General features: G+C 33.9%; 2 protein-coding genes and 1 long non-coding RNA gene across 3 annotated transcripts; all 3 read right to left on the reverse strand.

Moving 5' to 3' along the window:
* Positions 1-1,752: 1,752 nt before the first annotated feature.
* Positions 1,753-3,071, reverse strand: LOC145609249 (uncharacterized). Its single transcript, XR_014105994.1, has 3 exons — positions 2,939-3,071; positions 2,379-2,643; positions 1,753-2,101 (listed from the first exon to the last, which is right to left on the reverse strand). It is a non-coding gene; the product is annotated as an uncharacterized LOC145609249 (long non-coding RNA).
* Positions 3,072-4,578: 1,507 nt separating this feature from the next.
* Positions 4,579-5,623, reverse strand: LOC145607506 (uncharacterized). The gene is made up of 3 exons (XM_081663136.1): positions 5,538-5,623; positions 5,051-5,336; positions 4,579-4,897 (listed from the first exon to the last, which is right to left on the reverse strand). Exons 1-3 carry the CDS (start codon positions 5,621-5,623, stop codon positions 4,751-4,753), a joined length of 519 nt encoding a protein of 172 aa, XP_081519262.1. The 3' UTR covers positions 4,579-4,750.
* Positions 5,624-6,895: 1,272 nt separating this feature from the next.
* Positions 6,896-8,232, reverse strand: LOC145609248 (uncharacterized). Its single transcript, XM_081664779.1, has 3 exons — positions 8,203-8,232; positions 7,513-7,795; positions 6,896-7,373 (listed from the first exon to the last, which is right to left on the reverse strand). The coding sequence occupies exons 2-3, from the start codon at positions 7,792-7,794 to the stop codon at positions 7,236-7,238; spliced, it is 420 nt and encodes a 139-aa protein (XP_081520905.1). The 5' UTR covers position 7,795; positions 8,203-8,232; the 3' UTR covers positions 6,896-7,235.
* Positions 8,233-25,623: the final 17,391 nt, after the last annotated feature.

Consider the following 25,623-nt stretch of genomic DNA (forward strand, 5'->3'; position numbering starts at 1 on the left):
GCAATTATATAATGCGTTATGTACCTTCACCAAAAAAAAAAATGCGTTAAGTAAGTATCTTGTGAATATTTTAAATTTTCTTAAAAGAGTAATGTGTTATTTTATTTATCATGTTAACATACACATGATGGCTCATTAAGTGGTACGATAAACACATGACAAATGAATTAGAGGTAAGATTGGATACTATTAACAAATCTGAATGCATGTGTATGAGCTTTTTTCCTTGTAGTTCGTGGTCCTCGACAAAGCTTGATTTGAAATTAATTTATCTTGTTTTTTTTTTCTTAAAAAATAATAATAAATGGATTTATTTTTTTTTATTTTTTTTATTTTTTTTTTATCAGATGTTTTTCCCTCATACTTTTGTTGATTCACAATGTAGCCATAAGAGTTGTTTATCAAGGAACTTTGTTGAGTTATGAATTAAAGTATTTTTTTTATTATCTTGAATTATATGGAATTTTTTTTTAGAGCTTTTCAATCAATTTATAATTTTAACTTAGGGCTTATTCACATTTACTGAACTAAGTTGAGCTGAACTGAATTGATTGGAGCTGAGCTGAACTGAACTGATTAGAGCTGAGGTGAACTGATTGGAGCTGGGTTGAACTGTACTGAATAGAATTGAAATGAATATTTTATGAGAGAAGGAAATTAGAAGCTGAACTAAACTGAAATTAAGCTGAAGTGAACATGCCTTTAATGCAATCAAAGCTCACCCTAGTTGATCTTTATGATCAACATATTTTGTCGTGCTTAGTCATAACAACTAGCTCATACTTGTGCTTCGTCAACTACATAATCATTAACAACCATAGCTCATATCATAACTCTGTTTGTTAACGTTAATAATGGTGTCCAATATGCTTCCTCCATTGAAGCTACCAACGATAACACCATCTTCATCGTGTTCAAGCTTCATCCATTAAACCGTCCACCAACACTATCGACACCACCATCTCCAGCGGATGCGCCACGAAATTAAATAAAAACCCTAGGAATAAAATTATACAAAGATCTAAACTTTGTCCAAACTAGTTGATCTAGTCTAGGTTTTAGATTGGTTTTTACAAAAGGTGTGTGGGTACTAAATTAGACGCTATTCAATCTTCCCTAAACTCTGCTACTTCGTATTTCTTCAACTTGACCGAGCTTAAGCTTAAATCCAAATGTGCAAGCTTTTACCTTAAATTGATCTTGAGCATTTTAGGGGGTGTTTGGTATGAAAATTTGTAATGTAGGAAACGTAAACAAATAAGTGTTTCCCTTTCTACTGTATTAGTTTGGTATGAGCTACAAGTAACAAATACTGTTTTCAAAAGGTAACAAAATCCCTCAAATAGTTACCCTTATCCAACTAGTAAAAACAAAATGTGTTTCCCTCCTCGATCATAAACTCCTCAATTTATTTCCATTCCATAAAGATACCAAACATATTTTTTATAACGTATATCATTACGAAGCATGAACCTAGTAAAGTATATACGAAGTACTTCGTATTAGATTAGTCCAAATATGTCTAGTTTACTCCAAATTTATGGCCAGTCAACATAATTGGCTGCATTCCAACTTGATTTAAAAAAACTCATGATCTAATTTAAAATCCAATTCATGACATTCATGAGATTGATTTACTGGCCATTACTCCAAAGTATGACTAAAATGATTTTCTAAAAATAACAATTAATAATTAGAAAATTAGAGTATTTTCATTATGAGAGTGATAAGTGCAGTTTTAGCACTTAAATTTATCATATCACTAGAAAATCAGCAACGCCTCAACATCTAAATGCCATAATTCCTACGAGTAACTTGCTACTGTATTACCTATTTACAAACTATGATAGCAAAAAATTCAGTTAGAGTAACTTTATACAAGCTGTGTGATAAGACTGATAACCCAAAAAAAAAATGAATTCAGAATGTTTAAACTCTATAGGAAAACCAATTACTACTACATCTCGCCTTGATCCACCGGGAGTATCTTTGCTTCAAGCTGCTCGACCCGGATTTCTTTTGCCAAAATCACCCCACCTCCGATGAGCATCATCAGGCTCCCAACGGCCCCGACCACAGCCCAAACAAAACTATTAGAACCCTGCATAAAGATTAGACAGACCTTATCAATAACATACATATTGACATATTGTAAACCACCAACTAAGGGCTAGTTTTTCCACTTGATCTGTTGTCAGTTTCGTAAATTCTCATGGTTTTAATAAGTTTAACCAAACTGTGACTAATTATATGACATAGTATAACATACGAACTATAATTTTGAAAAACAAAGTACACACGATCCCAAACGAACTCCAAACAATCAAATGACACGATTAGAAAACCCGAAAACAAAATTACTACTCCATACTGGATACCTTGATGTTGATTGTGCCCAGACAAGAAATAATTGTGCCAAAAATTTGACACACAAAAGAAACCCACTCGTAAACGCAGTGTTCCTTTGAAGCCTTGGGATTGATTTTGATCAGACATAAACACACCACCATATACAAGGCATAGCCAAACATAATAACCGTATGCCCAACTTTCGAGAACGACGTAAATTGAGCAAGATACCCCAGAAATATCATACCACAACTCAACATATAAAATGCTGCAGTAATTTTCATACCATACATCCTGCTCAAACAGTGGGAACAATGTCAATTAGAACAAATTCGTCTATGAAATTCTAATCAAATTCACTTTCTAAACAAACAATTGAGTTAAACCCTAATTCATTAATGATCAAAAACCTTAAAGATTAAGTTGAATTGAAAACAAAAACGAGCATCCTAAAACTTTCCGATAAGATTGAAAAACTAGGGTTCTACAACGACATTGGTGATGCAATTGGGCGTAAATTAAACAGTATATCAGTAATTTCTAACTAAAGTATAATCAAAACACTAGAAATTATAGAGAGAAGATGTACCTCGAAATTGATGAGCGAACACAGAAAAAGCTTCTCCAGTAAAACTTGTCAAATCACACGGGTCAATTTTTTGATTTCAGTAAAATTCTTTATCTGAATTTAAGTGTAAATTTTATACTTCCACAGTTCCACGTAAGGGGCTAATAGAATTCCTGCTGGCAGTCTGAAAATTTGGTATGGACTATACTCGGCATGGGCCTATATTTAAGAAGAGGCCTGGTGGGTTGCTATCAGGTATGAATCATAGTAAGGGGCGAAAATAGTACTCCGTATAAAACTAACAATAACAGTATAATGAAAATACGTACTTTCCTCTTTCCTTCTTTTATTAATCGAAAATCTCACTGGAATAATAACAATAAAAAAAAATAAAAAATAAAAGTATAAAATCAACAATAACAGTATATTTGTCAATAATAACAATATAAACTGAAACAAAAAAAGAATTTGGTATGAACTATACTAGATATGGGCCTATACTTACTCATGAATAGTCGAATGTTTATTGGCCTCTAAAAGCACACCACACGACACAACAATAGGATCAAAAATGGTATGAGTGTCAAAATCCCTACCTTTTTTTAAAAGTATGAGAAAACTCTTATGAATGTAATAAGAGGATAATACCCCTAAAAATGTTTATTTATGTATTTACTCCTTTTAAAATTTTGACCATGCATTTATGAAATGTGTTAAAATGAGAATGTCTATAAAACGTTTATTTACATATATTGCTCTCATTAATGTTAATTGTTTTTTTTTAACTCTTGAATATTGTGTGAACATTTATACTCAAGAAAAATTTATTTGTTTACATACTTCTCTCATTAACACTACTAGCAACTAAAGTTATAATATAATGTCAAATTGAAAGAACTTTTTAGACATGATTAGTATTGAAGCAAGCATCCGCACTAGTATTGAGAAAAAAAAAATACAAAGTTGACCCAATATTAAAACAGCCTAAATGCAATTCGTATTTATAAATTGTCAAATTATGCAAGTATCTTACCTTTCAGTCTTTTACATAATTTTTAATAAGTTTTGTGAACAACAAAAAATTGAACACGAGACTACGAATTTTTTTAAAAGTGCAATGTCAAATTATAGCATCTTTTTATCATGAGTAAAAAAAAAAAAAAGAGTTTAAAGTACCTAAGCATAATTTACTTATTTACACCAATATACATGTGTTTTGTCACAACTTTTTAAATTTATAAATATTTTGGGTGGTGACTGATGAGCTTGTGATCGAGAACAAACTCTCCATGTGGTTTGCACGACTCTAAGCTTTGTCAACAATGCAGTGGAATGTGGTTCCTATGCGAGCATTTCATTTTTGCTGCAGCATTTCATATTGGTCTTAAGGTGGTAGTAAGAAATTTCAAGGGGAATTTCTTAAATCCAAATGTGCAAGCTTAAAATTGATATTGAACAAAAGAAGCATGAACAAAGTGTATAAGAAAGTAATTTGCAATTACCATGAATAAGAAAGTATTTTGCAATTAGACGAGAAAATTTTCACAATGAGAGTGATAAGTGTAATTATACTCCGTAGCACTTAGATGCTTGTCTTAGTAGTAATTCTACAGTATTTATCAGCAAAATTTCATCTACGCCTCAACATCTCAAACCTGCCATACTAATATACTATTGTGATACGCATAAATGCATAATACCTACGAGTTACTTGCTATACCTCTTTACAAACCATAACCATGTGAACAAGTTGCAGTACCTTTATACAAGCCATGTTATACAAGAACATGATATCAGAATGTTAAAACTCTATAGGGAAAACCACCAAAACCTTTACTTCTTCAGCCCGCCTTGCTTCACCGGGAGTAAGCTCGGTCCTTCCAACATCTCGATCACAATTTCTTGAGCCAGACTCGCCACACCTCCCACGAGCATCATTAGACACCCAGCAATACCGACCCACACGAACCAAGCAGGACCCTGCATACAGATTAGACAGACTTCATTAATAACAAAGTAACAAACATTGTACTACGTATCTTGTTTCTTACGTATTGAAAACCAGCAACAAAGCAATCGAATGGCACAATTCGAAAAACCCGAAAACAAAATTACCACCAAGAGTATATATACCTTGATGATGTTGATTGAGAAGTCACCCACAGCGGCAAGAATTATGCCAAAAACCTGACCCACACTAGCAACCAGCTCGAAATTTTGCAGTTCCTTGTAAAATGAAGCTTTGACGACCGTGAGCATACGCACATACCAAAAATTCACCACCGTTATCACGAAAAAACCAAATATAATCCAAACCACCCCATATTTCGAGTACGACGTAAATTCAGCAAGAAACCCCACTAAGATCATAACAGCACTCCATATATTAGAAAATGCAGCAATTTTGTGACAATTCATCCTGCTCAAACAGTGGGAACAATGTCAATTAGAGCAACTTCGTCTACTAATTTCTAATCAAAAGCATTTTCTATCGAGTTAAACCCTAATTGATTACTCCTAAGCAATTTCAATTTCTCAAAAATCACATTGTTTGTATGAGTTGCAGCAACAAAGAATGATCAGAAACACTAAAGATTTAAGTTGAATTGAAAGCATAAACAAGGAAGCAACGTGAAAATTTCCGATGAAACTTGAACTAGGGTTTAACAACGACATTGTTGATGCAATTGAGCGTAAATTCGACATTGTTAATGCAATTGGACGTAAATTAAACAGTATATCAGCATAATCAAAACCCTAGAAATTATAGAGAGAGAAAGTGTACCTGAAGACTGGTGAGCGAAAACTTGTCAAATATTGGGTTTTCCCTCTTTTTATGGGTTTCAATTTTTGGGTGATTTCATTTCTATTTATCTGAATTCTGAAGTTAAGAGAAATTCTGGAAAACGCTTTTATTTAACGCTTTTACTTTCCTATTATGAGCGTCGATTATTTTAGCCTTTTAGGGCCTCAAGGCCAATATTTGGTGGAAGGGCCCATTAGGGGTGTTGAATAACCGGTTATGGTCGGAATAATTAGAGTTGACCATCTATAACACGACACGACAATACAATCGAAACTGATATGAATACCAAAATACTATAGTAAGATAAAACACAAAGTTGGCACAACAAGTAAGTAATATAAATGCGACCCATTTTGATAAATTGCCAAATTATGCAAGTATCTTACCTTTGCTATAATTTTTCAAAAATTTTATGAACAACAAAAAAAAAATAAACACGAGATGATAAGTCTATGTGTTTTTTTATAGGGTAATGTCAAATTATGGCGCCTTTTTTTTAATTATTTTTTATTATTATTAGTTTATGTCATCTACTAATATTTCTTTACTTTCAGGCTTTTGGCTTTTTTAATCTTTAAAGTATAACGAATAATATGAGTGATCTCATTTTCATTTATCCTTGTTTTTGTTATTACAATAGTTAATACTTAATAGTAAAATAACATAGTAGAACTCATGAAACAAATGATTACATACCTAATGATAATGGGAGGCTTAAAATAAATTAAATTAGTATAAATAATTGGCAAAAGCTAACAAGCTTCCTCAAGGCGTTAGGTTATTATAGTAAATTAAACGTTAAATAATCGATGCGTGATTTTGACATGTGATTTATACTTAACCTTACTCTTTGTTCCATTGTTTGTTTGGAGCTCTACAGCCTTGATGGTTGTAGTTGAGAATTATCACACAAGGGAGAGATTAAAGAGAAAGGTATTAACGCAAGAATATCAAAGAAGTTTCAAGCTGTATCAAACAAAACTAAGTAAACGACTCTAGCAACAAACTTGTTACTCTAATAGGCCGAGAAACGATTCCACAATCATCAATAGTTCATCAATATGGATTCGAGAAAGTCATATACATAATACATTGCTCCATCCCCTATATCACTCCTTCAATTCAAGTGTTACCAACAAGAACATCTTTCCCCCAAAATCTCGAGAGTGATACGTATAATTTTAGCAATTAGATGCTTGTCTTAGTAGTAATACTAGTATTTATCAGCAGAAATTCATCAACGCCTCAGCATTTCAAACCTGCCAAGCTAGTATTTGTCTTGGTAGTAATACTAGTATTTAGCACTTAGATGCTTGTCTTGGTAGTAATACTACTATTGTGATATGCATAAATGCATAATACCTACGAGTTAACTTGCTATACCTCTTTACAAACCATGATAGCAAAAAAATTCAGTTATAGTACCTTTATACAAGCTAGCCATGATAACCCAAAAACCAAGAACATGATATCAGAATGTTAACACTCTATATAGGGAAAACCACCAAAACATTACTCGCCTTCCGTCACCGGGAGTGAGCTCTTTCCTTCCAACTTCTCGATCACGATTTCTTCTACCAGATTCGCCATACCTCCGACAAACATCAGTATGCAGCCAACGACACCAACCCACAACAACCAAACAGGACCCTGCATACATATTAGACAGACTATATTAATGACAAACATTGTTGTATCTTGTTTCTTACATATTGTAAACCAGCAATTAAGCAATCGAAAGGCACAATTCGAAAAACCCGAAAACAAAATTATTACGTTTTATATATACCTTGATGGTGGTGTTTGAGAGTTCACCCAGAGCGGCAAGAATTATGCCAAAAAGCCGACCCAGATCAGCAACCAGATCGAAAACATGCAGTTCCTTGTAACATGGAGCTTTGGCATTGGGCACAAGAAAATACCAAACATTCACCATCGTCATCCCGTAAAAACCAAACATAAGCCAAACCGTCCCATATTTCGAATACGTCGTAAATTGAGCAAGAAACCCCACTAATATCATAACAGAACTCCACATACAAGCTATTGCAGCAATTTTCTGATGTAACATCCTGCTCAAATAGTGGGAACAATCAACAGTGTCAATTAGAGCTAGTTCGTCTATGAAATTCTAATCAAAAGCACTATCAAACAAACAATCGAGTTAAACCCTAATTGATTAATCCTAGCCTAATTCAATTTCTCCAAAATCACATTGTTTGTATGAGTTGCAGCAACAAAGAATGATCAGAAACACTAAAGATTTAAGTTGAATTGAAAGCATAAACACTTAAACAAGCATTGTGAAAATTTCCGGCGAAACTTGAAAAACTAGGGTTTAACGACATTGTTGATGAAATAATTGGGCGTAAATTCAATATTGTTGATGCAATTGTACGTATATCAAACAGTATAACAGTAATTTCTGATTAAAGCAGCATAATCAAAACCCTGGAAATTGTAGAGAGAGAAAGTGTACCTGAAGACTGATGAGCGAAAACTTGTCAAATCTTGCGTTTATGGGTTTCAAATTATGGGTGATCAATCTAATCTAATATATATAAATAAAGTAGGCATTTTTGGAGAGCATTGGGAGCGCCATGTAAGCAAAGGTAGATTTTGGACCAATGAAAAATTAGATTTCTATTTTATTTTAGAATTAAAAAATTCACTCGCCAACTAGATAAAAGTGACGAATAAGATTCGATATATCTCCAATTTTAATGCCATGTAAATAATTATTTTATTTAATTGCATGATAATATAAAGTTATAAAATTCTAACTAGATAAAAGTGACGAATAAGATTCGATATATCTCCAATTTTAATGCCATGTAAATAATTATCTTATTTAATTGCATGATAATATAAAGTTATAAAATTCTTTGAAATATCTTTAGTTTAAATATCATATGATAGTAAACACCTACTACATTAAATTTTATTTTATTTTAGATGGTTAAAAACTATCTTCACCAAAAAGAGCCATGCATATCATAGGATAAATCTTCACCAAAATAGGGCCGTACATATCATATGGTATTAATCATTCATAATTTATCAATAAATTTTATGATAATAAATATCATTATTAAATATCAATATAAGATGGTTGTAGCATCACCAACCTCGGTTTGAATCCTTCCAGCCACACTCCTCAGCCAATCATACCTCATTCTCACAAGCTCCGGACTCTTGCATTGGAATAAAATATATAATTTTATTTTCAATACAATACAGTACAATATTATTTTCAATATTAGGATTTGATAATCATAAGTATCAATATAAGATAAATTTTTTTTTAACAATAGCCCAATAATATAACTTAAAAACACTTATAACCATATCTTAAAACATATCTACCATTATACGATAAATTTCTGTTACCTACCATTATAAATTGACAATCATACATCACCAACAAAATTTCGTATCAATACAAAACCAAATCAATCAAATTTTGTTCAATTAAATTTTGTGTTAGTAATTGTGTCAGTTGTAGATCATCAATGGCTGGGTAATTCTTTGCTTTTTTCAAAAAAAAATTATATTTGTATTTGTTATGTACATTGTGTTTATTTTGAGATTTTTGTTTTTACATACAGATCAAATTTAATTAGAGAATTAAATTCAAGCAAAAATGATTGGAAAATCAAAGTACGTGTTTCTCGCCTGTTTGACGTACTGAATTTTCGCAAACAAGATAACTTAATAAGTTTGGATATGGTCCTATTGGACGAGGAGGTATTTCTTATAAAATATTACCTCTATTAATTTTGAATTAAACCTCTTTAGTTTTTATTATAACTAATTAACTTAATTTCTTATATTTAATAACAGGGTGATTACATTCACGCCTCAATCAAATCCAACTTTGTTCAACCATTTCGTCCGAAATTGATTGAAGGAAAAGTTTACACCATTAGATACTTTTCAGTCATACCAAATAAGAAGCAATATCGCATTGTCAGTGACAACAAAACAATGATTCAATTTTTTCAAAACACTATTGTCCGAGCTATTGGGGATGATGGAAAAATTCCAATGCATAGATTTGATTTTATACAATTACATTCTTTGGATCAATTTCGCAACAATTATTCACTTCCCGGTAAATATATTGGTTTATTTTATCTAAATGTATAGATTGTTTTATATCAATTTTATTTTTTCTAATATTTCAGTGTTGTATTTTTATATTAGACATAGTAGGTATGGTTGTAAACGAAATCGGTGATTCTATCGGAATAGAAGATAAATGGTATGTATGTTTTTTTTATTATTATTATTTTTAAATAATTCTTCTTACGTATATTTATTTTATGTGTATCTAATATTTTTTTTTGTAATTAGGGGGAAACGAGTTCAAATTAAGCTTTGGAATAATGTTTTTACTGAGTATACAAAACAGAAAAACCAACTTACTGATTTCACTAAACCTTTTCCTATTATAATAACGTCAACGATGGTGAAAGAGTTTAATGGTAATTTAAGTTTATTGTTGGTTATTATTTTACTAATTATTATTTTCATTATTTTTCTATCTATTTTATTTTTTATTATTACTTAATATGTAGGTACTTTTAATCTAACCTCTTCGTCGTCAACCAAAATCTATACAAATGTAGAAGTTCCAGAGGTGCAGTTGTTAAAAGATATTTGGAAGTATGATTCCTATCTTTCAAAATTCTTATTTTGGTACATAGTGTCTGCTTTTAGCAATAAAATATTAATTTATATTTTTTTTATCTATTTTTTTATTTTTATTCTAGTGAAAAATCGAAAAATAGTACTATTGGAAAACTTGAGATACAACGTACTTCTACAAACTCAGAAGAAATTATCTCCAAGAAGAATGATATCTTAACTCTTATGAATCACATCCAAAAAACTGTTGAAAAGGTATTATATCAAAAATGCTATTTCTATTATTTTGAATCATTATTTAATAATTAAATATATATCATACAATATAATTTCTAATAATTTCGTAAATATAGGATTTAATATTCTACTGTAAGGCTAAAGTGACTGATATCATGGGTGAGACTGGTTGGTATTATATCTCATGTCCGGTTTGTAGAAAACGCGTCACTCCAAGATTGACAGATTTTTTATGCATTCTTTGCGAAAAATCAGTTGATAGACCAATACCAAGGTTAGAATTTTAAGAATAGTTTATGGTTTAAATGTTAATCATATTTAATTAGCTATTGATTTTTTATTTTTTTTAATAATGACCTATAGGTATCGTTTGGAGCTTGGTGTTGAAGATCATAGTGGGTCGACCATATTTGTTATATTTGATGAAGAAGCTAAGAAGTTAATTGGTCAAGATGCGAGTGCTGTTTTTGAAGCTCATATATATGAAAAGGTTATCCTTTTTTAAAATTACTTACAAAAAATTTAATAAAATACAATTATATATTTTAATAATCTATTTAATTGATTATATTGCGTATTTTATTGTCACTTTGTAGGCTAATAACAAAGATGATGCTAGCGATAATGACGCACAATCAGAAATACCAATGATAATTAAAAATATTATTGGGAAAGAATTGATTTTTAAAGTTAAAATCACTGCTTATAATCGTAAAACATCACGACAAACCTTCACTGTGATAAAATTTTTTGAAACAATTATCCTTGAGGTATGTTTTAACTTTTAGAAATTATCAAATTTATATTAAACTTTTCCAAAAAATAATTGTTATACTAACTATTTGATATAAAGGACGACAAAGAAGCTACAACAAATAAAGAAGAAGATACAAGTAAGGATAATGGAAAACGGTCTCATGATGAATCTGATAGTAAAGATGATAAAGATTCAAACAACACATTTAAAAAAGCAAAGGTATGTATCTAATTTTTCTCAATAATTAGCTACTTTATTTTAAAAATAATATACTAATTAATTGTTTAAAAATCCAATCATATTGCAGGCTTAATTTCATGATCAAGATAACAAGTTTCATAGTGCGAAGGGATATTCAAGCTTCGAAATTATCATCCATTATGTAGTTTTTATATACTTCATTAAATAATCATTGGTTATTTTAGAATTTCAGTATTAAGTTAGCCATTAGACTATTTAGCAATTTCTTCATATGATTTTATATTATTATGTACTCAAATATTTTAGAATTTAACTTTTATACGAGTTCTTATACGTTTTATTATTAATTATAAATTTGAGGTATTAAAAAATTGATGTGCAACATTTGTTAGTGATATCAGTAATTTCAGTTATCCCATATCCTACTCAAAGTAAGCTCGCCACGCCAAGGAAACGCAATTTGACAATTTGTGTATACTCAAAGTAGTTTAATAAGGTTGTTACCATTTTTAATTTATATGATCGTTCAACAATAGTATATATTTTAAGATAAAAGATAAAAAGGTGAAAAAAAATAAAATAAAAGATAATCCATAATCTATCTAATCCTAACCCAACTTTAATAAAATAAGTATCAAACTTAGATTTAAACTTTTATCATGCAGATATGCATATAATAATATAATTATTATTTTCGTTTTCCCAAAGTTAGCAAGTAATTACGACTGATCGTAAGTACTTAATTATTATTAATAAAAGGTGGCGAGTAAAACATACACCATGGACCCAACTTTCGTTTTCCCAAAGTTAGCAAGATAAAATGCACTCACTCTATACGTAACTTTCATTAATAATATAATTATTAGAACAGAAAGTTCTGGGTAGTTTTATACGAGTATTATAGAAATAATAAGGAAAAAACCGTGTAAATAAAAAAGCATATACGAGTATTATAGAATGAAATGAAAATATACGTTTAATATGACTAAAAGTTATCTTTTTAATTTTGTCCAAAAACTACCATAAACATTTACGTGATAGTATATAGGGCCTAAACATGTTTATGGCATATTTGTTATTTATTTATTATTATTATTTTTTTAATCTTTTCATGTGATGATATTTTAATTACAAAAATTCCTTAAATTCAAAAGATAAAAATTTACTTTCATTGTAAAGATATTACTCAAACTCTATATTCTAATAAACAACTTTAATAAAATTATCATACATATTTAACCCATAAAAATTACATATATGCAACTCAAGAAAGAACACAATCATTGTACAGTGAATCTATTCTAAGAGATACCATGAACCAAGATTTCATTCAAAAAGCTTTGCAAAGAGAAAAAAGGAAAAGAAGACGATTGATACTTGTTTGGGCTAAGTCCATTGTCCTAAGCCCATTGACCGGGAATTACGAAAATACCCCTCCATTATCCAGCCCATCATTAGTCAGCACCAAGTACGGATTTACCCCTAATCAATCCAACTAAGTACAACTTCTGCCACCTGAAAGTACATCTATATATAAATAGCTCTCCAATCATTAGCAAAGGTAACTTTTTCCTAATTCTCTAATTCTCTCTCTACTTTCTCTCTCTACTTTCTCTCTCTAAAGTACGATCGCTGACTTAAGCATCGGAGGGGCTTTCCCGGGTCACACCCCCGGGGTAGTTAACCTTCTCTCTCTTTTGCAGGCCTAGCTCTCGGACAGCAAGGCATAGAGGAGAGAAATTCGGACACTATTAGGACTCTTGCCTTAAGACATCTTGACACTATTACCGTAACCCCGAGGAATACTTTAAGACTCCCAGGAGCAACTCTGTTTTCCAGAAACAGGTGGCGCCGTCTGTGGGGATAAGTAACAAAAAGTCATGGTGAACACTAGGCGTCCCCGCAGTACATATCAAGATGCTATTAGATAATCTCCGATTCTCTTGTCTAGGCATGCTCATATAGTCGAGGAGATGCCCCATGCTCGCAGCGACCCCGTTGAGGAGGTGAATAGCCCTCAGGTGGTCACCCGCCGAGACTTGGATCAGTTGGCAGCCCACATCAACAAAAACCTTGAGGAAAGCCTAGGGGCACTTATCAACCCGGGCGGGGGGCAAAGTAGGATGGGGAACGCTCCACAGCTTAACCCTCAGCCTCACGTATCCCAGCTCCATCAAGCCTCCTCCTGGCCTAAGCGAAAAGAGTCAAGCATTCCCCCTCGGCTTGCCAGGATACCCCCTCGGCCTGCCTGGCTTACCCCTTGGCCTGCCAGGATACCCCCTCAGCGTGCCTGGCTACCCCCTCGGCCTGTCAGGATACCCCCTCGGCCTGCCTGGCTACCCCCTCGGCCTGCTAGGATACCCCTTGGCCTGCCAGGATACCCCCTCAACCTGCCAGGCTACCCTCTCGGCCTGCCAGGATACCCCCTCGGCCTGCCAGGATACCCCCTCGGCCTGCTTGACTACCCCCTCGGCCTGCCAGGATACCCTCTCGGCCTGCCAGGATACCCCCTCGGCCTGCCAGGATACCCCCTCGGCATGCTTGACTACCCCCTCGGCCTGCCAGCGTAGCCCATCGGCATGCTTAGCCAAAGGCTATGCCTCTATCAACCGCCTCGGCATACCTAGCCGAGGGCAATGCCTCCATCAACCCCTTGACATGCCTAGCCGAGGATTATGCCTCTATCAACACCTCAACATGCCTAGCTGAGAGCTATGCTTCTATCTTCTCCTTAATTGGCAAGCTTCTATCATATTCTCATCATGCCTAGACGAGGACCATGCTTCTATCAACCCCCTCGACATGCCTAGCTAGGGGCTATGCTTTTGTCAACCGTCTCGGCATGCCTAGCCGAGAGCTAAGCGTCTACCATCTCCTCGGCATGCCTAGCCGAGAGCTATGCTTCTATCTTCTCCTTTGCAAGCTTCTATCATATTCTCATCATGCCTAGCCGAGGACCATGCTTCTATCAACCGCCTCGGCATGCCTAGCCGAGGGCTATGCCTTTATCATCTTAACCATGCTTCTATCATCTCCTCGGCATGCCTAGCCGGGGGTCATTCTTCTATCAACCGCCTAAGCAAGCCTAGCCGAGAGCTGTGCCTCTATCAACCGCCTCGGCATGCCTAGTCGAGGGCTATGCCTTTATCATCTCGACCATGCTTATATCATCTCCTCGGCATGCCTAGCCTGGGGTTATGCTTCTATCAACCGCCTCGGTATGCCTACCCTAGGGCTATGCTTTTATCATTTCCTCGGCACGCCTAGCCGAGGGATATGCTTCTATTATCTCCTCGGCATGCCTAGGCGAGGGATATGCTTATACCAATCCCTTGACATGCCTAGCTAAGGGCCATACTAAGATGAAAGCACCCCTCTTCAACATGAACTTTACAAGATCAAGGAGGTCATTCACTCGAGGGTCTTCCACTCACAAGTTCTAAATTGCATGGTCCTAAGCTATCCTTCCCCATATATCATGAATATCTACAAGGTGGAGTCTGCAACCGATATGCTTGGAATGCGGACTTAAGACGTTGTTGTATCTGAGCAACTTCTCAAATGACAATGATGCCCTTGGGGCAATAAGAACTTATACTAGAAGTTATTTCTTTTAATAGTGCATCATTTTCATTTTTCGGGATGGTTATCTACATAGCTGCCTAAAGCTTTAAAATCTTGGGAATTCATTATCTTCTCAAAAAGCACCGGTCCTTCTTTCGTACAAGACACCCTGGGTTGCTAACTAACGTTATCAATAACAAGTTTGTTCCAATGTTTGGGGCAAGATGCTAGCCTATACTCAATGTTTGAGATAGTGTCCTGGCGAATCGTTAAAATAACAAAAGGCTCGTTTAGCCCTCGGCCTATCCCAAAAGTTGGGATAGCGTACCCCTCATATATTTATAACTTGAGGCTCGTTTAGCCCTCGGCCTATCCTAAAAGTTGGGATAGCCTACCTCTCATACATATATAACAAGGGGCTCGTTTAGCCCTCAACTTATCTCAAGATTTGGGATAACGTACTTCTCCTCAGCCTATCCCAAAAGTTGGGATGAACTACCTCTCATACATCTATAACAAGGGTCTCGTTTTGCCCCTAGCCTATCTCAAGATTTGGGATAACATACTTCTCCTCAGCCTATCCCAAAAGTTGGGATGAACTACTTCTCATACATCTATAACAAGGGTCTCGTTTAGCCCCCAACCTATCCCTATGATTGGAATAGCATACCTCTCATCTATTTTATTTAGGAGGCTTACTTCGGCCGAAAGATCTCTTCAATACAAGTCAAGCGCACCCCGGGGACTAGCCTCTACAACATCAACAAAATTTAAAAGTTAGAGATAATCATCAAGCTTCAATTAGGAGAAAAATAATTTTCTTGGGTTTGTGACAAACTCAAAACAAGGCATACCCCAGGCTCTCAGCGTCGCTATCTAAGGCTTAGCTCCCGGCTTATCTATATCACCCCTCAACCTTGGGTAATTTTTAGCAAAGATAATGCATGCCGAACTCTTGGCTAATAGACCCAGCTCGAGCAAGCTCTTGGTACTTGAAGCCAGGCCCTCGGCCTAGAGGAGGCCTCAACATGACAAGTCAAGCCCATCAGCATCTCTCAGCATAGAGTATTCTCTTTACTCCTTCCGCTTGGCCTATTAAATCACCTTCTCAGCTTGGCCTATTAAATCACCTTCTCAGCTTGGCCTATTCTATCATTCTCTCAACATGGCCTCCCTCCGCTTGGCCTATTCAATCACTCTCTCAACTTGGCCTCCCTCCGCTCGGCCTATTCAGTCACTCTCTCAGCCTCCCTCCGCCCGGGGTATAAAGCTTCTTGGTTTATTTCTCAAGATACCTCGGCTTGGGGTATAAAGCTTCTTGGTTTATTTCTCAAGATACCTCGGCTTGGGGTATAAAACACTTGGTTTATTTCTCAAAGTACCTCCGCCTGGGGGTATAAGTCACTTGGTTTATTTTTTTTTTCAAGTACCTCTGATTAGAGTTATAAAGCTTCTTGGGTTATTCTCAAAGTGCCTCGGCCCGGGGTATAAAGCTCTCAGATTTATTTCTCAAAGTACTCCCGCCTGGGGGTATAAGTCAATTGGTTATTTCTCAAAGTAACTTCGCCCGGGGGTATAAGTCACTTGATTTTATTTCTCAAACTACCTTAACACCCCGGATAGCATGTCCTTTTCTCACTCTTATTCAATACTCCCTCACCCCGGGGTATGGCTCCCTCACCCCGGGGTATAGCTCCAACACCCCGGAGAGCATGCCCTCTTCTACCTCTCACTCAATGCTCCTTCACCCCGGGGTATAGCTCCCTCACCCCGGGGTATAGCTCCAACACCCCGGAGAGCATGCCCTCTTCTACCTCTCACTCAGTACTCCTTCACCCCGGGGTATAGCTCCCTCACCCCGGGGGTTAGCTCCCTCACCCCGGAGAGCATGCCCTCTTCTCATTCTCACTCAATGCTCCCTCACCCCGGGGTATGACTCCCTCACCCCGGGGTATGGCTCCCTCACCCCGGGGTAGCATACCTCACTCTTCCTCTCATTTACTCCTCCCTCACCCTGGGGTAATGCTCACTCACTCCTCCCTCACCCCGGGGTAAAACTCTATCTCTCTCGCTCCACCCTCACCTCGGGGTAAAAATTCAAGTTTTTCACCATCTCACTCCTCGGCGTTCAAGTAAAACCCGGGGTAAGACTCATATATTTCTTACTTCTCTCGCGCCTCACCTGGGCTACCCGCACTCATACCCCCTCAGCACCTAGCTGTCTCTCGGGGTCCTCGCGCATCCATCCTTCCGGACACACTCGACCCTCTCGGCTCTCTGCCTAGCCGCACCTGCTCACCACTACTCTCTCGCATCTCACTCCCTCGGCCGCACCATGTATCCCTCGGTATCCTCGCGCAGCCACCCCTTCAGCAGGGTCGCGTACCCCCTCGGCATGCTCGCGACCCTCTCAACCTGCTCTAAATCCCGCGGCATCGCTCCTCACCCGGCCTCACTCTTCACTCCTTCTCTCCAGCATATCAGGCAGACACCCAAGCATTCAGCTTATCCTAAGCCTCGAAAACACAATTACCCCGAATTCTCTCGATCCTACCCCTCTGGATCTCACACGCACTCTCTCAGCTTATCTCTAACCTCACTCACAGAGTTCACCCCCAAGTATAACTAGCTATACTCCTGAGAACCCGAAATTTAAACACATAAAAATGCATTCACACCCAGATTTCAGCTTGTACACCCTCAGAAAAGTCGAAAATTTTCACATTAAAACCCTTAATTTCGGCCGAGCATAGCCGTTCTACCCCGGGGCTCAATCAAATCAAGGAATTCAAATTCTCATATATACTTACCCCCAGCATCAGTTCACGAAATTCAGAAACTCAAAAAAATTATCAAAGTCAAACCCGAATTCCAATATTCCCAGGCAAATGCAAGTATAGTGGGAGTTCATATGTTCCAAGCTAAGGAGATGGCAACTCCTCAAAACCCTGGTTCAGTTGGGCCTAAAGTAATACTTGAGCCCAGAATATCACCATTGAAGGATTAAAGCTTAATTACAAGCTTAATCAGCATTAAAACATCATCAGCTTATCTCAAAAAGCCCTAAGGGTAGGGGAGATGGAGATAAGACATGCCTTCAGCAAAATACATGGAGCTGAGAAAAATTCTAAAAAGGGATAAATCATCAGTTGTGCCTAAGCCCTTATCAGGCTTAGCCCCCCAAACTGCTCAATCATCTGAGTTAAAGTACTCTTAATGCATTGCTTGGGGCTGGTTTTCACCCTTGCAAGTCGCTTGGGGCTCGTTTTAGCCCCCGGGTGCACCTCGGGATTCTCTCCGGTATATCAGACATTCTCTCTTATTTTTATTCCGCATGATATCCGAACTTCATGTGATCTCGTTCCCACATCACGCGTGGGGCTAAATGTTTGGGCTAAGTCCATTGTCCTAAGCCCATTGACCGGGAATTACGAAAATACCCCTCTATTATCCAGCCCATCATTAGTCAGCACCAAGTACGGATTTACCCCTAATCAATCCAACTAAGTACAACTTCTGCCACCTGAAAGTACATCTATATATAAATAGCTCTCCAATCATTAGCAAGGGTAACTTTTTCCTAATTCTCTAATTCTCTCTCTACTTTCTCTCTCTACTTTTTCTCTCTAAAGTACGATCGCTGACTTAAGCATCGGAGGGGCTTTCCCGGGTCACACCCCTGGGGTAGTTAACCTTCTCTCTCTTTTGCAGGCCTAGCTCTCGGACAGCAAGGCATAGAGGAGAGAAATTCGGACACTATTAGGACTCTTGCCTTAAGACATCTTGACACTATTACCGTAACCCCGAGGAATACTTTAAGACTCCCAGGAGCAACTCTGTTTTCCAGAAACAATACTCAATGAGAAAAAAGCACGAAGACAACTGCATATAGGACCAGGTAATTAATATAAAACATAACTTGCTCTTTCTAATAAAATTAATCAACATATCAATCTACTGTGACTTGATAGTGATGTAATTTGATTACCATTAACAAAAAGTTGAATCATGAAACCGTATGTAATACAAGAATTATACGCTCTTTATGAAACAATATATGCTCTAGATTAGAGGGAGTACTCCCTCCGTTCATAATGTTACAAGATTAGAGGGAAAACACTGAAAATATATCTATACATGAACCATTAATCCAGAGTACTATAAATCTAGAACTTAGGAACTGTTCAATGCAATTCATGTGAACAGCTACTGTATTCATGTTCCTGTTTCAGTTATATTAGCTTAAATTAATGCAACAATTGAAAACGGACATAATTAGGAATGTCCCTTTGTTTTAATAATATATACCAAGTACCTAGATTAGCTGCTTCTCTTTTTGGTGCACCAGAAAGTAGTTCCCAAATCTTGTGGAGTATTTTCAACATTATGAAGCTACATGTAACAGAATAATTCGTCATGACAAATATATAAAATCATCAATGTAGTACGGTTCTATCCATATCGAAAATATTTCAACCATACAACCTCCCAATTTCTCCATTGCTGAATAAATTCACCAAACAAACTTGAATCAAATCAACTGTTAAACAATACATTCTGAATATATAGAGTGAAGGTTCAAACAACAACATGGAGCTTAGAAAGGTACAAAATAACTACAAACAAAGCTGTGACTCTGTTAGGGCATTCATAACACAATATTAGCAGAACACAATATTTTAATAATTTACTTTCCAAATTAATCATATAAAGATTTTTGTATTTAAATAATCCATATTATTCATTACACTTACGGAGTTACAACTCAACTAAAACATGTTCAATTATAAACAATGAGCAGCTAGGGGTTAAACCAGTTCCAAAATAAGAGCAGTTTGGGGGCCATACCAGTAACAAAAGAACTATTAGATGCATGAAGAGAATAGAGAAAAGCTTACTTAGTATTATTGAGTTACAGAGTATTTATATACAAGTCTTAAGTGACCACTATAGAACAAAAAGTCAATGTACTAACTTAAATAAAGAGATTACAGAGTATAGACTATATTATACATGGCATCAAAGAATAATATAAATACTAAGATACGATATTGTGATTGATCGTAATCAATCGTGCTCATTCATCAAGGCTGCAATTTAGGAGATGAATTCTCCTTAACTGCTATCTATGATATCTTTCTTTCAAAATTAGAGGCAAAAAGTAGATATACACATATTAACAAAAATAAAACAAGCTAATGGATAAGCAATCAATTATCACTTCTATGCTCTCAGGTTTGGATACAATATTAAAATTAAAAAGATTAGACATCCTCCTATCACGCAAAAACAAAGTATATGGTGATTAGTTAAAAGTTTTGATATTATTATTTGTTGGATTTTCATTTTGTTAGTTACAAAACAACGATTTAAGCCTTGAAACCACCTCCACCCACTTTTTCTACAGGTATGTTAGCAAGTAAGCAACGAACTTTAATTTTATGCACATTTAACACTGCAATATACATATATAACATCCAACAAAGTACAATAAAACTTCAATTTCTAATTAATGCACTGCAACATATAACATTTTTCAACTCAATTTATGATGACAACAAGAAAAACATTGATTTAATCGGACTAATTATCTGGAAAAAGTTAATTCAAGTTGAAATTTATAGATAATAGCTTCACCTTCTTCTTCACTATTTCCTTTCTTCACAAATGCATGTATTTTCACAACCAATCTGGAAAAAGTATAAGAATTATACCATCTTTGATTCTATCTTCTTCCCTTTAATTTGTTTCTAATTTGGGGCTACTTCATTTATTTACCCCCTTTTTTCTCTCTCCTCTTCTATTTTTATCCTCCATTTTTATATAGCTATGACTTCACTCACCGCCTTTGTTGACGAAACCCTTACTAACGACCTCAACAACCATCTATTCCGCCTTTGATTAGGGTTCTTGCTTAAATTGATCCCAATTTGGGGATTTGATGTTATTTGATTGGTTTTGGCATCTAGGTTATTGATTAAATAGGGGGTTTTTTATTTTTAATCCGAGTTGATCTAGATTTGGGGATTTGGGATTATATGATCAAATTTATTCATTATTTTTCTGGGTAATTGTGTGGAACAGGGGAAAATGAAAGAGGTGGAGGAGGAGAGAGAAGGAAGTGAAGGGGGTGAAGTTTCTGCTGTGGCTGTGGTGGTTAATGATGGTGTCTGCGCCAATTGTTTGGATGACATTGAGCTTCAAGAATTAAAGTGTATATAATATACAACTAAATGGATTATGACAAAATTTCACTTAAATGAATGACAAAGATCAAAATTGATACATTTTAATATGGAAGAAGACAGAAAAGGGTAGTTTTTTTAATACTGATATTTTTTAAAAGAAAAAAAGGGTAGCTTTTTTTTAATTTATATTTTTCCGAAATCAAAAGGGTAGCTTTTTTATTTACAAGTATGTGTTTTAAAACCTATATAATTTAAAGTTGGAACATATCATTTAAAATTAGGGATAATTTTATTACCATTAGTTGTTAGTATGTTACTGCCGATGATTAAATTATGGAAATATGGATTGGAATTCAAATTATTAGATAAGATCAACAATAAAAATATGATAAAATTGATGTAAAAAAGATAATATTTATTGTATTTCCTTATAAATAGACATAAAACTATTTCATAGTACATGCATCAACAATTAACCACACAATACATAAAAATAATAATCATTGGTTTAATATCAAACCTACATGGCTTTACAATACCCTTCGCGAAACCTGTATGGTGAGAATATCCAACAACATCAACCGCAGCTCAACATGATGAGGGATGCAATGGAAAACGAAAATACTTCGAGGAACGAAGACGGGAAAAGAACAATCTTGCCACCAACATTCTTCGGAGACATAAGATACATGTACCACAATTATATAAAAAGAATAGACACTACATGCTACACACTTGAGATGGAAAAGGAGAATAGAGTTATTTTGCTGGTTTCATTCACGGGAGGACCAAGATCTATATACCACAATTACATAAGCAAAATATACTCTCCATAGAGGAGATGGAGATAAAATCCGTCTGAAACTAGCAATTTAATTTCTAATTATGTTATTAATAAAAAGTAATATTTAATAAGTTGAAATAATTATATTTTTTCTTTGTAAAGAACTGCAATATTATATCGACTACATTAATAATTCATCTCTTTATTATTTTTAATGTATTTGATTAATGAATATTGATCCAACACGATCACCTATGGCTGTTGATCCCTACCATATTCATAATTAAAAATAATAGTAGAAAAAGTAAAAATATTAAAAAAATAATAATAAAAATAAAAAGCTACTCCCTCCGTTCCCTAATGTTCTTTACGTTTGGAATTATGCGCGGTAATTAAGAAATTGTGTAAAGTAGAGGTATATTGGAATATTTCAATGATTGAAAGTACAACTTTATTGAAAAAAACAATGTAGTGCATGTGGGGTGAAGAAAGTAGAAGAGAGAGGAGAGAGAAAGTAATAAAAGTTGGCAAAAAGTAGAAGATAGATGAGAGAGAAAGTAATAGTGAGCATTGAAAACTCATTAAAATATTATAAAAGATACATTTGCACATGAAAAGTGAATGCCAATTGAGTATTTAAATTGTAAAGCAAGGGTAATTTTGTCTAAAATCAATGACTTAAAAAGGAAATATTCTAAATGTAAAGAATAAAAAGGAACACCCTAAATGGAAACGTAAAAAACAAATGGGAACAGAGGGAGTATAAACTAACCCGTGCATCTCATAATTAAAAATAATAATATAAAAAGTAAAAATACTAAAATAATAATAATAATAATAAAATAATAATAATAATAATAATATATAAACTAACCCGTGCATCGCACGGGCTTCACACCTAGTATATATAAATAAAGTAGGCATTTTTGGAGAGCATTCGGCGCGCCACATAAGCAAAGGTATATATTCGACTAATTAAAAATTAGATTTCTATTTTATTTTATAATTAAAATATTCACTTGCCACCTAGATAAATTTGACGAATGAGATTTAAGAATTTTGCCACGTTATTAAAAAAACGAATAATGATTTATTAGATCGAAATTTTTTTAAAAAAACACTAAAATTATCTTTTTAAAAAAAAACGATTAGTGAATTATAAGGATTTAATTTATTTAAAAAAATTTAAAATTATCTTTTTTAAAAAAAAACATCTATAGATATAGAACTATATCTAACATAATCTTGATAGTGTTAATGATAAGAAATTAAAATTATTCCTTAATAATAATTAAATTAAATTTTTTTATGCCTACCACTATAAATTGACACATCCTACCACACCAATAAAATTTCATATCAATACAAAACCAAATCAAGAGAATTTTGTGTCATAATTTTTTGTTAGTTTTAGGTCATCAATGGCTGCGTCATTCTTAATTTAAATCTTATTTTAATTTGTGATTATTGCTTACATTGTGTTTATTTAGAATGCTTAATGATTATATGTTTATGTTTTGTTTACTGAAATCTGTTTTTACATGCAGATCTAATTTAATCAGGGAATTATATTTTGGCAAAAATGATTGGAAAATCAAAGTACGATGAGGTATTATATTTGTATAAATCGTTTACATATATTAATTTTTTATAAATATTTTTAATAAATATTTTTAATTATTATTAATTACTTTATGATTAAAATAATTTTTTGTGATTTAGGTAGCTTAATCAAGTCATCAAATTTAACTTATTTTTTATTTTTAATACAAAGTGATTATGTTCATGCATCAATTAAAGCCAACTTTGTACAATTTCGTCCAAAATTAATTGAAAGAAAAGTTTACTCCATTATATACTTTTCAATCGTCACAACTAAGAAACGAGCGGTGATTGGGGACGATTAAGCTCCAATGCATAAATTTGATTTTGTACCATTGCAATTTTTGGATCAATTTCACCAAAAATAAATAAATAAATAAATAAATAAAATCACTTCATGATATATAAATATATTGATTTATTTTATAAGACTAAATTTTATTTTTGCTAACATGTTTTATTTATCCAGTTTTATTAGATGGATGAGATATGAGTGTGAATGAAGAAATAGAAGATAAGTAGTATACATGTTTTTATTATTATTTTTAAAATATTTCTATTTTTTTAAAAAACCAATGAATAATGATTACTGATTAAAATATGTAAAAAAAAAAAAAAAAAAAGCTTTTCACATTAAAGATTTTATCTTAATATGTAACCAATAATTTATCATATTTAATTTTTTTTTGTTTTGAAGATATTATATTTACAATTTATTCATATTTTTAAATATACTTGTCATATAACTGATAAGCACAAATTAAATACAAATTATACTTTTGTGATAGGCAATAACACTTTAATTAGATTATTATGTGTGTGTGTGTTTTTTTTTGTCTGAAATTATTCAATAGTAAAATAATCAAATACAAAAATATCTTTTCGTGAGATTTATATATGTAAAACCATGCATCGCACGGGCTTTCATCTAGTATATATATTGAAACTCATGGCAAAACATGCTATTTTGCCATGTGTCACCGATTTTGCCATTTGGCGCCACATCATATGAGCCCATAAATGATTGTAAAACTCCATGCATTAATAGTATTAATGTTTAGTTTAATTGAAAAACTCTTCATGTGCATAACACCCTATTTAAATTTCCCTTTGAATGTAACTCCTAAATAATTGCACAATAATAAAAATTGTAAGAAATTAAAAATTATTCCATTTTTTGTGCATTAATTAATAAAATTGTAATTATAGAATAAACGAGTTGATTTATATATACATATATTACAATTGTGATTATTTTTTTTTTAAAAAGAAATATTACAATTGTGATTATTGAGTAATATTTTTTTGTGCATTACTAAGTACGTAGTGTATATATTGACATCAAATTTATAGATTTGATTTATCAATTTTTTTAACAACAAATTAATTGATTTATCATTTACCCTATATTTATAAATGCAAAAAAATTGTTTTTATAGTCAAATTAGCTCATACAAACAAAGAATTACTTAAACTATCACCTTTTTTTTAAAAAAATAATTATAAACCACTTAAACTCTTAGTGACAAACAAGCCAAAAAATATATATATTTTGGTTAAAGTAATAAATTTTATAATGACCCGGGGCATCGCCCGGGCCAATAGCTAGTTTCATTTCTATTTATCTGAATTCTGAAGTAGTGATGTTAAGTAAAATTCTGAAAAACGCTTTTACTTTCTCAGCCTATTACGAGCGTCGATTATTTTAGGGCCTCAAAGGCCGACATTTAGGGGGAGGGCCCAATAGGGGTGTTGAATAAGGTTCACAAAGGAAAAATTAGCCCTGATTTATAACACGACAACACGATTGAAACTAACGAGAGTATCAAAATACTGAGATAAAATACAAAGTTGACACGGCATGAAAGCAATCTAAACGTGACCTATTTTGATAAATTGCAAAATTATGCAAGTATC

Source organism: Chenopodium album, chromosome 23 (genome assembly GCF_948465745.1).
Source record: "Chenopodium album chromosome 23, dcCheAlbu1.1, whole genome shotgun sequence".
NCBI classification, from domain to species: Eukaryota; Viridiplantae; Streptophyta; class Magnoliopsida; order Caryophyllales; family Amaranthaceae; genus Chenopodium; species Chenopodium album.

Coding starts and splice junctions, on each gene's coding strand:
- LOC145607506 (XM_081663136.1), bottom strand. CDS start 5,623: ATGTCGAATTTACGCTCAATTGCATCAACAATGTCGTTGTTAAACCCT. Junction 5,337..5,537: donor AATTTTCACGTTGCTTCCTT/GTTTATGCTTTC, acceptor CTGTTTGAGCAG/GATGAATTGTCACAAAATTG. Junction 4,898..5,050: donor TCTCAATCAACATCATCAAG/GTATATATACTC, acceptor ATCTGTATGCAG/GGTCCTGCTTGGTTCGTGTG.
- LOC145609248 (XM_081664779.1), bottom strand. CDS start 7,794: ATGTTACATCAGAAAATTGCTGCAATAGCTTGTATGTGGAGTTCTGTT. Junction 7,374..7,512: donor TCTCAAACACCACCATCAAG/GTATATATAAAA, acceptor ATATGTATGCAG/GGTCCTGTTTGGTTGTTGTG.